Source organism: Biomphalaria glabrata, chromosome 6 (genome assembly GCF_947242115.1).
Source record: "Biomphalaria glabrata chromosome 6, xgBioGlab47.1, whole genome shotgun sequence".
NCBI lineage: Eukaryota > Metazoa > Mollusca > Gastropoda > Planorbidae > Biomphalaria > Biomphalaria glabrata.
In genome coordinates this window covers 53,856,313-53,868,646 of record NC_074716.1, presented here as the reverse complement: position 1 = coordinate 53,868,646, position 12,334 = coordinate 53,856,313, and the positions used below count along the sequence as shown (strand labels likewise).

At 37.4% G+C, this 12,334-nt stretch overlaps 1 protein-coding gene across 9 annotated transcripts in view; it reads left to right on the top strand.

Annotated features, from left to right (window-relative positions):
• LOC129921599 (A disintegrin and metalloproteinase with thrombospondin motifs 16-like) overlaps positions 1 to 12,334 on the top strand; it is a 41,609-nt gene that overhangs the window by 23,803 nt on the left and 5,472 nt on the right. For 5 of the 9 annotated variants that reach the window (XM_056032605.1, XM_056032606.1, XM_056032607.1 and 2 more), the window contains 4 exons: positions 592 to 730; positions 2,516 to 2,635; positions 7,079 to 7,130; positions 9,171 to 9,353. In XM_056032605.1, coding sequence (XP_055888580.1) covers positions 592 to 730; positions 2,516 to 2,635; positions 7,079 to 7,130; positions 9,171 to 9,353 — 494 coding nt within the window. Of the gene's footprint in view, positions 1 to 591; positions 731 to 2,515; positions 2,636 to 7,078; positions 7,131 to 7,587; positions 7,710 to 9,170; positions 9,354 to 12,334 lie in introns of those variants that run through there. The other 4 variants (XR_008778482.1, XR_008778483.1, XM_056032608.1 and 1 more) reach the window with 4 other exon arrangements.

Here is a 12,334-nt window from a genome sequence, read left to right as displayed (position 1 = left end):
TCCAATTCTGTAATAAAGTTAGTCACTGTGCTATCTCAAGTTTTGGATTCTGTATCGACTCTCTGTGACTGTTAGCTATGTATTGATCTCGCACTGGTAATTCACTACACAGTACACCCAAGCATCTATGATTCTTACCAAGGTAATAGAGAATATAGAAATATAGAACTCCAATTCACACACACATCAAATCCAATCATGAATAGTAAAGATGACGACTACTATTATTATTATTATTATGTTAGAAAAGAATGACTATTCATTCTCTGGCGCTGCCAGGGTCGAGTTTAGTTAAAGGGAAAGAAAATTCATCGTAGTCACATTATCAGTTTCCACTGACGAATTTTCTGGTGATGTAGCAGGTCTGCAGCAGTACCGTCCTCTGACAGGCAACGAGGATGTTCCTAGTAATGTTAAGGGCCTTTTTATTATTATTATTACTGTGCACAGTCTAGCTCAAACCATTTCATTCCTCCCTTTCTCTCGACCAACACACGAGTCTTGCCTATGTAACTCTAACTTCAAAGGAGTAAAGATTTGAAGCTAAAATATAAACTCTATGTATTATATATTGTAAATGTTTATTCCAAGTCGAGGTTACACTTGTCTTGTCTACGCTGTCGAAGCATCAGCAGACATTCCAGATGTATCTGATAAACTATTGGGTCAGGTGATCAAACCTGATCAACAGTGTCAACAGTTTTTTGGAAATGATTCCTTCTTTTGCAGGGTAAGTAACACAACTCACTAACAGCCCAATTAAATTAACTTCTTTCCTGCTAAGCAGAGTTATCACTCATATCACGCAATATTTGCTTAGTCACTTCATCATGCATTGACTTCTTAGTCACTTTTATTTCCTGCTAAGTCACTTCTTAATCATTGATTATCATCATATTAATTACCGATCCCCTAATTTGATGAGACTCTCCTTGCCCTGCTCTCGGAGGTAAATGAGTATTTCAGAGAATAGAACAAAGAGAAAAATAATGTAGATATAATTTCTATTTCTTAAAATTAAATGTAAGTAAATAAATGATAATCAATTTTCGCAGGAAGAAGAAGGAAACCGATATTGTTTCTGTAGCAAAAGAGAACATAAATAATGTAAATTTGTGAATACCTTGGTACTATCTTAGACAACAAATTAATTTTTAGTGTAAATACTGATTATTTCGGCCAAAAGGGGCAGCAAAGAATACGATTATTTAGAAAAAAAAGTTCCCTTTCACACCTTGTGGTCTATAGGGCAGATTATGTAAAGATCTTCTGTTTCTGTGGCCTATGGTTAACGAGTGTCATGTGGCCAGCATAACCACAGTCTTCACCAGGAATCGAAACACGGACCCCGGTTTGGAAGCCAAGCGCTTTACCGCTCAGCCACCTCACCGCTCTTAGAAAAATGTCCTCATTTAAAAATCCTTGGCGATGTTTTATCACGCTCACATTTTAAGTTGTTATATCACTGCCTGGTATGGCAATCGGAACTTTAAAAAAGATAAGAAATTCTTTTATTAAAAAGAAAACCTAATCTAAAGGGGAAGAACTCCACCCTTAAAACTATATCAATAATGTACAAGCTATTTATTTTATAAGATATCAAACAAAATGATTAATTACCAATTATTAATTCATTTATTTTTTTATTTTTATTGATTCGTGTTTTGTTAGGTACAGTAAATATTTGTTTAAAGTATCAACTTGATTGGTTCTAGGGTATGTAATACTCCACAGGGTTCCCCACCTCAACGCTGAGTAGTAAATTCCTGTCGGGGTTACACTTTGGCTCGTCTGCCTGGACACGCCTTACTGTCTATCAATTAATTTATGAAGTAATTACCAAGAGAACGAATAATGGTAATCTGATAACGTATACTAGTCAACAACGAGAATGCGTAAAACAAAGCAAAAGGTTTAATGAAACAATGATATGATATGACACAATAAACGATGGTTATACATCGTGATCAATATTAAATCAGTGTGCCTAAGATATGAGTATATATATATATATACAACAGAGTTAACCGGTAATCACACCTTTGTCACAGAGTGAACAGTCCACTCCGGGCTCTCGACGCCCACGACCCAATGCCATGGATAATGGCCCAGCAGGGTCCAGACAATGCTGTACAGTCGATAATTAAAGTAATTTTTTTTTTTACGGAAATGTTTTTTTTTCTTGAGGATTTGAATAAGAGATCGACCCTTTACAAAACAATTAGATGAATTAGATATTCATTATAAGACATCAGTTAGGCCACGTTCACGTCTGACTACACATTCACTTTCACCTATCCTTTGGTCTGCTGGACCCTTGGTCACCACACAAGATCTGTCAACCTTCTTTCTTCATTCTTCTCTTTCATTTTCAATTTCATTCTGATGTTCTTTCTAAAAATATTAAATCCTGTCCTTTTTACCTGCCTGGGTGGACCACTTCGGGTGCCGATTTTGAGTTTGTGTTTCTACACAAACTGTCTTTGTAACCTTTTTTTTTATTTTATTAAATCAGGCTTCCGAATCTAGACGCTCTATCACTGAAATCTGCCAAGCAATGTTATGTGCAGATGTTTTAAGAGGGTTATGTATCCCGAAGATAGCACTCACTGGAACATCTTGTGGCGATGGAAAGGTAAGCTTTCATCGATCCTCAATATATTTCAGAAAAGTTTATCAACAACTGGTTGCATCAGGGTTATTGATCGGTGAAGAAACGCTAAGACAATGCCGTTATTGTACTAGAACTAGCAATACAAATCTAAGCCAAAGAGAAAAAAAATGTTTACTGAATTAAATGTAAAAAAAATTGTGAGAGGGCAGTAAGGCCTCGTGGTCCAAATGTCATTCATTTTACTTGGACCTGCAGGGTCACATCTATGCATGTTTCTTGTAGTTTCTATACAGTCATTCACCCTTGCAGCAGTATATCTTTGTTTTTGAGTCTTTGAACTTCCTTCCTTCACTCTCTTGCTCTCTTCCTTACTTCTTTCTCTTTTTATTCCTTCCTTCTTTTCTCTTTTTTCTCTCTTCCTTCTCTCTCCTTTTCATTCCTTTTCTCTCTCTCTCCCTGTTTGTCTTTTCCTTCCTTCCTTCTCTCTCTTTTCATCCTTCCTTTTCTCTCTCTCTCTCATCTATCTCTATTCTTTCTTTTCTCTCTGTTCCTTCCTTCCTTCTCTCTCTTTTTATCCTTCCTTTTCTCTCTCTCTCATCTATCTCTATTCTTTCTTTTCTCATTGTTCCTACCTTCCTTCTCTCTCTTTTCATCCTTCCTTTTCTCTCTCTCTCTCTCATCTATCTCTATTCTTTCTTTTCTCTCTGTTCCTACCTTCCTTCTCTCTCTTTTCATCCTTCCATTTCTCTCTCTATCTCTATTCTTTCTTTTCTCTCTGTTCCTACCTTTCTTCTCTCTCTTTTCATCCTCCCTTTCTCTCTCTCTCTCTCTCATCTATCTCTATTCTTTCTTTTCTCTCTGTTCCTACCTTCCTTCTCTCTCTTTTCATCCTTCCTTTTCTCTCTCTCTCTCTCTCATCTATCTCTATTCTTTCTTTTCTCTCTGTTCCTACCTTCCTTCTCTCTCTTTTCATCCTTCCTTTTCTCTCTCTCTCTCATCTATCTCTATTCTTTCTTTTCTCTCTGTTCCTACCTTCCTTCTCTCTCTTTTCATCCTTCCTCCCCTCTTTCTTTTTTTTTTCTTCCTTTCTTTCTTCTCTCTTGTTAGACAGCTAGTTTAGTTAGTTGGCTTGCGCACTTTATTAGACCGACAGTGAACGTGCATTGTATAGTGACGACATCGACTTTGGGTTAGAGATTAGGATAGACTTTTAGAAATCAGTTACTGCTAGACTCTTGAGGGGTAAACATCGTTGTTAGTGACGGACTAGACTGTGGCCCATTCTCTGTATTAAAGATGGTTTATATTGTTCATCTGGATTTAACTTGGTTCTTGAGGCTTTGATCCTGTTGTAGCTGTTCATGTCTTGTAATGTGATGTTCATGTCCGAGTTCGCAGTTAAAATACACTCAACAAGGTACGCACGCACTTAGTATAATCAAGTATCTTTAGAGATACTTCAAGTACATCTGATTTACATATGCATCCGCACTCTCTATTTTTCTTCTTTCTCTCTATTTCCTCCTTCTGTCTCTTTTTTGCTTCCGCTCTCTCTTTTCCTTCCTTCTTTCTCTCTATTGTTTCTCCTTCTCTCTTTTTTTTTCTTTCTTCTCTCTTTTCCTCCCTCCTCTCTCTCTCTCTCTCTTTTTCCCCCTTCTCACTTTTTTTCCTTCCTTCTTTCACTCTCTTTTCCTTTTTTTGTTCCCTCTTTTTTTTTGTCCTTCACTCTCTCTTTTTCTTCCATCTTTCTCTCTAACCATTTCTCATGTTTCTGGGTTGAGTCTAGCCCTAAACTCGCTCAGTGTGACTCCACCCACTGCAACTACTCTTTCATTGGTAGTACTACTTGTGGCAGAAATAGCCAACATCGTCCCTTTCCCCTATCCAGAGAAATAAATGAAGCAAAACTAATATTACAGAATCCTTAGTTAATGAGGCTTTAATGTTCAACCCCTAGCCAGAGCGTAGCTAGGAATTTCCCATCATTTGGTAGCCCGGGAGGGGGGGGGGGCTTGACCTCTTTGGGGGCCCTTGCATTTTGCGTAATATTTAGTATTCAATGGAAAAAAAACACTCAATAGGGGCCCCCTCTCAAGTGGGGGCTGGGGGATTTTCAAATTCACCCCCTCCTCCCCCACCCTAGCCTCAGCCCCCTGTGGCTGCCTGGTAGTGCGGTTTGCGCACTCGACTGGCGTTCAGATGTATCGATTGTCCAGGGTTTAAACCCTGCCCGCCCCGCTCCCATCCCCCGTCGTCCTGCGGGAGGTTTGGACTAGGAAGTAATTATCTTCAACTCTGAATGAACATCCGAAACATGCAAAACATTTTACAACATTTTACCACCAACAAAAGTCAACGGGTTACATTGATAAAGTAAATATATGAAAAGTCAAGCAATAAAATAAGCTTGACTAAAACACAAAAAATTGTAATTCCCTCCACTAAATAAATTGATCTGTTTTGTTATCAGTCGCCCCATAAAACAGTGCAGAGATATGCTTTTTTCTATCTTTGGTTCAATTTTGAGTCAGAATCTAGGTCAGTTCAAAGTTCATAGTGATGTTATAGAATTTTTTTGTTACCAGGAAGAACTAACAAAATCTTTTTTTTTTTCTGCATTTACTTAGAAACTAATTCATACGTAGAGATTAATTCACGTGTAGGCCTAAACTATTCCTAATAATTATTTAAATAGTTCGAGGAACACCAAGTCAGGCCTCGTGTTCCGCGGAACACTATTAAGAAAACACTGGTCTAAATGTTGATGAAATTTTGTTTTTAATTTACAAATAATAGAAGTACATCATTTTTTTACAAAGCTTTTATCAATTCACTCTGTCTGTCTGTCTGTATGGCAAAAAGTTTGTACCTGTTATTTCTCCCACACCCAATCTCGTATTTAGCTGAAATTTTGCTTCATTTTTTTTTTACCTGATAACACAAGAATAAAATTTTTAAAATAGCTAATTGGTTAATTAACTATTGATAATGAATTATTTTTTTTTAAATAAGGGAAAGAAATCGTACTTAAAAGATGTGGTGGCATAAGTTGAATTAGTCCGCTTGAGGAATCTTTAGCCCTGAGGGAACATTTTTTTAAATTCATTTAAAAGGAGATCATGTAAGCATTCGCCGAGATACCCCCCCCCTTCTTCCCTCCCCCTTTCACAACTGGTCCAGACAAGTGATAGGATCATAGCGCATTGATTAAGCTAAATGAAAACCATTGGTGTAAATATTTCTATCACACAGATTTATATATCTAGGTCAGTCTGCTGTACAATTACATAAAGATAGACTAATACTATAGATAAAAACGAGCTATTTATAGAGACATTACACAATTTAAGTTCAAAAATATCATAAGGCGCGTTGGTCTGACCACATTTCAAATACAGAAATCCTAAAGTAAGCCAACATGTACAGTATCGATGTCACAGTAAAAAAGATCCCAATTTCGATAGGCGGGAGTTGTAGTCCGCATGCAAGAATAATCGCCTTTCCGTACGACCTTTGTACGGGGAGTTGTGTGTAGGAAAGCGCTCCCAATGGGGTCAATGCAAGCAGCAAACACTATAAAGACACTCTCAAGAGCTCCAGTGTAATATTGACATTTACCGCTGGGAAGCACTAGCTCTCAATCTCTCCTCATGGTGTGAAGCTGTGAGTGTTGGAGTCTTGAGATTTAAAGTAAGAAGAGTGACCAGCGTGAAAAAGCGCCGAACTAACAACTAACAAAAAGCTGAGAGAAAGAAGCAAGCCTATCTGCAACTGGCCCAACCCACACCCAGGCCACGTATGCGGTCGGCTTTTTAAAGTGAGGATTGGACTTTACAGTCATCTACGAGTCCATAGGATATGAGAAATGTGCTCATCTTCGATCACGAAGGAGGATATATATAAATTATTTCTCTAGTGCTATTAGAGCATGGAATGGGCTGCCTGAGCTAGCTAGGAAAACTAGTGACTTGCAGAGTTTAGGTCATTGGTTAATATGCATGGCTAAAGGACGCGAAGGACGTAATCATCTTCTTTTTTTTTTGAAGTAACGTCTATATTATATAAAATTAGATATATATTTACATATAAGGAAAAAAAGTAAAGTTTACCTTTCAGACCATACGGTCTATATCTCAGATGTTGTTAAGGTAACCTGGTTTAGGAAGGTGTCATGTGGCCACTACAACGACCAACTGCCTTTAATTTTATTCAACTAATGTCAGGTACTCATTAGAGCTGTGTGGACTCAAGAGATGCTCTTAAGCTCCCGAAATTAAAAATCCCAGTCTATAATTACATGACTGATTTTAACTAATTGATTCAATTACATTTAATATAACTTTTGTGTTTTTTTTTAGTATTTTTATGTTCTTCTTGGTAAAATCTTGAAACAAAATAAGTAATTTATCACACAGTTTATAAAATTTTAATCATTGAATTTTTAAATACCTGTCTTTGTTTCAGGTCTGCATAAATGGACAATGTGTCAGCGACCCATACGCTCCTCAACTTGATGGTGTGTAACTTAAAGATCTTAAATATTCTTTTCCTTATTCACCTAATCAGAACTGAATATTGATTTTTTAAAATAAACTAATTTATATTGGTACTATGGGGGCACTACATAACACATCCGTACGATAATAGGCCAAATATTTTTGAAATTATGGTCGCTTCAGTTGTGTCCATTGTAAAACACATTTTTTAAAACTGCCATCAATGTACCTTTATGTACATTATAAAGCTAACTTAATTTTCCCAGCAATACTTTTCTCTTTAGAAGTAGTAAATCTTAATACTGTGTTATTGCTGCTACTCTATGGTTAATGCAGCTCTGTTAATTAACTATTGATAATGAATTATTTTTTAAAATAAGGGAAAGAAATCGTACTTAAAAGATGTGGTGGCATTAAGTTGAATTAGTCCGCTTGAGGAATCTTTTGAGCAGCTCTGTTACATTTTACTCTCTCTAGAAAACTGCATTTGGAGACAGACAGAGCTATTCTTGCAGTTTGTTTATCAATGACTTTATGGGCAACTCTTGGCTATCGAGCATGTTGTGACACGTGTAACAATGTGTCTAGGCCCGTGAAAGGTAAACCTCAATACACACTTTCAATGATCTATTACGTCATACATAATGCCATACATGTCAATCCATGTCTAGTAACGCTTAGAGTATCTTAGAGGAATGTAATCCTTCAGAATTAAGATATATGCCTAAATATGTAGGCTTTGGTCTCCTTAGATAAATGTAGATGTTATTTCTCCAACACCTATTCTTGTATCAAGTGGAAACTTGAATAATTATTCATTGTAGCAGAGAAAACATGAATCAATAAAAATAAACCCATTAGTCAATTCATTATTGGCAATTAATTATTGTGATTGATATCGAATAAAGGAAACTACTTCTACATTATTCAGAACTAAAGCTGTAAAGGCAGGTTTTTTTCCTTCCTATTGCTAACTGAAGAAGGTGAAGATCCGGACACCTACCTGTTCGAGTTAGAGCTCGATGTAGTAAAACTGTTGATTACTTTTAAAGAACAAATGTTGGCTGACTTTTAGAATGTGTTCAAGTGTGAGCTTACAGAACGAGACCTGTGCCAGGGTAGAACAGATGTACACCTCAGTGGAAGAGATGACGAGCCCCGAGCTGAAAACTTTCAACGAGGTGGTAGAAACCCAGAGCCACGAAATACGCAGCTACAATGGCCATGCTAGTGAAGATGGTGCCTTCTGTAACATCAATAGCAAGCCGTATGAAAGTAACTCCTATGACAAAAAATGTGGTGATTGCTACGATTTCCTCAACGAGTACAGAATCACTTCACTTCACGTTACCTCGCAATGTGACCAGTACGAGGTGAAGTCAGAACCAGCAAGGTGTGTGAAGTCCGGAGTAAGACAAGGTTTTTGGACATTCAGTTATTGCCAATTGTGATGTATTTGAAATTAAAATGTTACTGTTATTTTGGAGCCCTGAGGTGAGGTTCTTTAAGTTCGTCGTGTCGTGTGGTGCGGTTTGCAGAGAGCCTGGATATGGGAGATTCGTTACAATACCTATGATATGGCACTCAAAATGTTGGCCAATAGTAAGTAATGCCTGGCTGATTTTGACACTCAGTCCGCCTCTGTACCAAACGGTGATAATTATCTATACGAATCCATAATTATTAAATGGAGTTGACAATTTTCATAGTGCAATGCCAAAAAAAAAAACACATACATATTTTATAGTTCGTCCATCGTGGTTTTGCACTGGGGTTTTGTGCTTCCTCATGTGGTTGGTCAGACCTATGTGAGCCCAGGATGTTTGGCTGCACGCTGGGCAGGTTATTCCAGCTGGAGCTAGTGTCATTGGCCTTGCTTTTCTTCTCTGGCGTTTTTCTTCTGCCAGCGCTGTTCTATTTTCCTCAGCAATTTGTGCGCCATATATGCTCTATTAAAACACACTGCGAATCGATAGTTCATAACTTTACACACCAGAAATACTTTTTTAAAAGAATTCTCCAAATAGGCCTAATTTAAATTTGAGATTGTACCACTTTAGGCTGTGAATACGGAGATAGAATCATCGATTGTACAAAAGATCACTGCTTGAATTCTCAAGTGGATTGCTGCGGCACGTGTAACTATGGCACCCCCTTTACCCCAACGTACAGCACCAGAAGAAGCACACCTAAAAGATTAGCCACGACAGTAAATCCCCTTGTGATATTCACTTCAATTAAAGGTAGGAAACTTTGTTAACATTTAATGGGATGTATGAACTACTAGTTTTTAACAATAAGTACTATCAGGCGTTCATATGCAATTCTTGCGAAAAGTTTATATCAGATTGTTTCTATTTAATAATTTGATTGCCAGGGGAACAAAGGATTTATTGTGTCTGTTTGTCTTTGATATCGGTGTTTTGTATCTCTTTAGTGATGGTAAAATCACAAAATCCTGACCCAAAGGATGACCTTTTATTTCTAGAATCTTTTTAGCTTGTAGCTGCCCGAATGTTTTTTTTGTTTTTTTTGCCAATGATTTTACCAGCAGCATTTAGGATTCTATGCAATTCTTGATAGAAATGAGAAAGCTGGGTGAGCTTTGATGTCCTCCATTAGTGACATCCTGATATATATGCGTTTTCGTAATAGCTACTCGGATTTGCAGGCGCTCTCAATTACTCATAAGACTTCGATGCACTTTAAAATATGTATTCACAAGGGGCAAAGGTCAATGAGTAGCCATACATGGGCATCATTATCGTTACAAATTGAATCGTCTCTTCTTCTAGCTACACTTTTTAGTTTCGGGATTTGTAGTTAAAGATTTCTAAATTCTACTTGATATCCTAATATCTTCTTTTTTTTTTTTTTTTATCTCACTCGATGTGAGGACGTAACTGGAGCGGTGGTTCTCACACTGTATTCTTGTGGTTACAGTACAAGAACATGAAGACATTTCCGGGCGGGGTACGTAGTTATGATCGCTGCCATTGTGGAACCTTCAGACAAGTCTTTGGTCCATGCCTGGTCGTTGAATAAATTCGTTCCCAATGAATTGTCTGGATAATGGCGCTTACGACCTTATGTGATTGGAAGTCATAGGCGAAGTGAATTTTGGTGAAGTGAAATTTATGCCAAGTGAAAATATAAATATATATAAGACTGAAACAAAGAAATTACGCATTTTAAATTATTAAAAAACTTACCTGTATGATGTAGAGCTTAGAGCTAGACCAGTAGACATTGAGCTATAGACTTTTGTTTGAGATTTGATCTGGATGATTTAGAGCTAGACCAGTAGACATTGAGCTATAGACTTCTGTTAGATTGAGATTTGATCTGAATGATGTAGAGCTTAGAGCTAGACCAGTATACATTGAGCTATAGAATTCTGTTAGTTTGAGATTTGATCTGGATGATGTACAGCTTAGAGCAAGACCAGTAGACATTGAGCTATAGACTTCTGTTTGAGATTTGATCTGTATGATCTAGAGCTTAGAGCTAGACCAGTAGACATTGAGCAATAGACTTCTGATAGTTTGAGATTTGATCTGGATGATGTAGAGCTTAGAGCTAGACCAGTAGACATTGAGCTATAGACTTTTGTTTGAGATTTGATCTGGATGATTTAGAGCTAGACCAGTAGACATTGAGCTATAGAATTATGTTAGTTTGAGATTTGATCTGAATGATGTAGAGCTTAGAGCTAGACCAGTAGACATTGAGCTATAGACTTCTGTTTGAGATTTGATCTGTATGATCTAGAGCTTAGAGCTAGACCAGTAGACATTGAGCTATAGACTTCTGATAGTTTGAGATTTGATCTGGATGATGTAGAGCTTAGAGCTAGACCAGTAGACATTGAGCTATAGACTTCTGTTTGAGATTTGATCTGTATGATCTAGAGCTTAGAGCTAGACCAGTAGACATTGAGCTATAGACTTCTGATAGTTTGAGATTTGATCTGGATGATGTAGAGCTTAGAGCTAGACCAGTAGACATTGAGCTATAGACTTCTGTTTGAGATTTGATCTGTATGATCTAGAGCTTAGAGCTAGACCAGTAGACATTGAGCTATAGACTTCTGATAATTTGAGATTTGATCTGGATGATGAAGAGCTTAGAGCTAGACCAGTAGACATTGAGCTGTAGACTTCTGTAAGATTGAGATTTGATCTAGATGATGTAGAGCTTAGAGCTAGACCAGTAGACATTGAGCTATAGACTTCTGTTAGTTTGAGATTTGATCTGGATGATGTAGAGCTTAGAGCTAGACCAGTAGACGTTGATCTATAGACTTCTGTTTGAGATTTGATCTGGAAGATTTAGAGCTTAGAGCTAGACCAGTAGACATTGAACTATAGACTTCTGTTTGAGATTTGATCTGGATGATGTAGAGCTTAGAGCTAGACCAGTAGACATTGAACTATAGACTTCTGTTTGAGATTTGATCTGGATGATGTAGAGCTTAGAGCTAGACCAGTAGACATTGAGCTATAGACTTCTGTTTGAGATTTGATCTGGATGATGTAGAGCTTAGAGCTAGACCAGTAGACATTGAGCTATAGACTTCTGTTTGAGATTTGATCTGGATGATGTAGAGCTTAGAGCTAGACCAGTAGACATTGAGCTATAGACTTCTGTTTGAGATTTGATCTGGATAATGTAGAGCTTAGAGCTAGACCAGTAGACATTGAGCTATAGACTTCTGATAGTTTGAGATTTGATCTGTATGATCTAGAGCTTAGAGCTAGACCAGTAGACATTGAGCTATAGGCTTCTGATAGTTTGAGATTTGATCTGGATGATGAAGAGCTTGGAGCTAGACCAGTAGACATTGAGCTGTAGACTTCTGTTAGATTGAGATTTGATCTGGATGATGTAGAGCTTAGAGCTAGACCAGTAGACATTGAGCTATAGACTTCTGTTAGTTTGAGATTTGATCTGGATGATGTAGGGCTTAGAGCTAGACCAGTAGACATTGAGCTGTAGACTTCTGTTAGATTTAGATTTGATCTGGATGATGTAGAGCTTAGAGCTAGACCAGTAGACATTGAGCTATAGACTTCTGTTAGTTTGATATTTGATCTGGATGATGTAGAGCTTAGAGCTAGACCAGTAGACTTTGAGCTATAGACTTCTGTTTGAGATTTGATCTGGATGATGTAGAGCTTAGAGCTAGACCAGTAGACATTGAGCTGTAGACTTCTGTTAGATT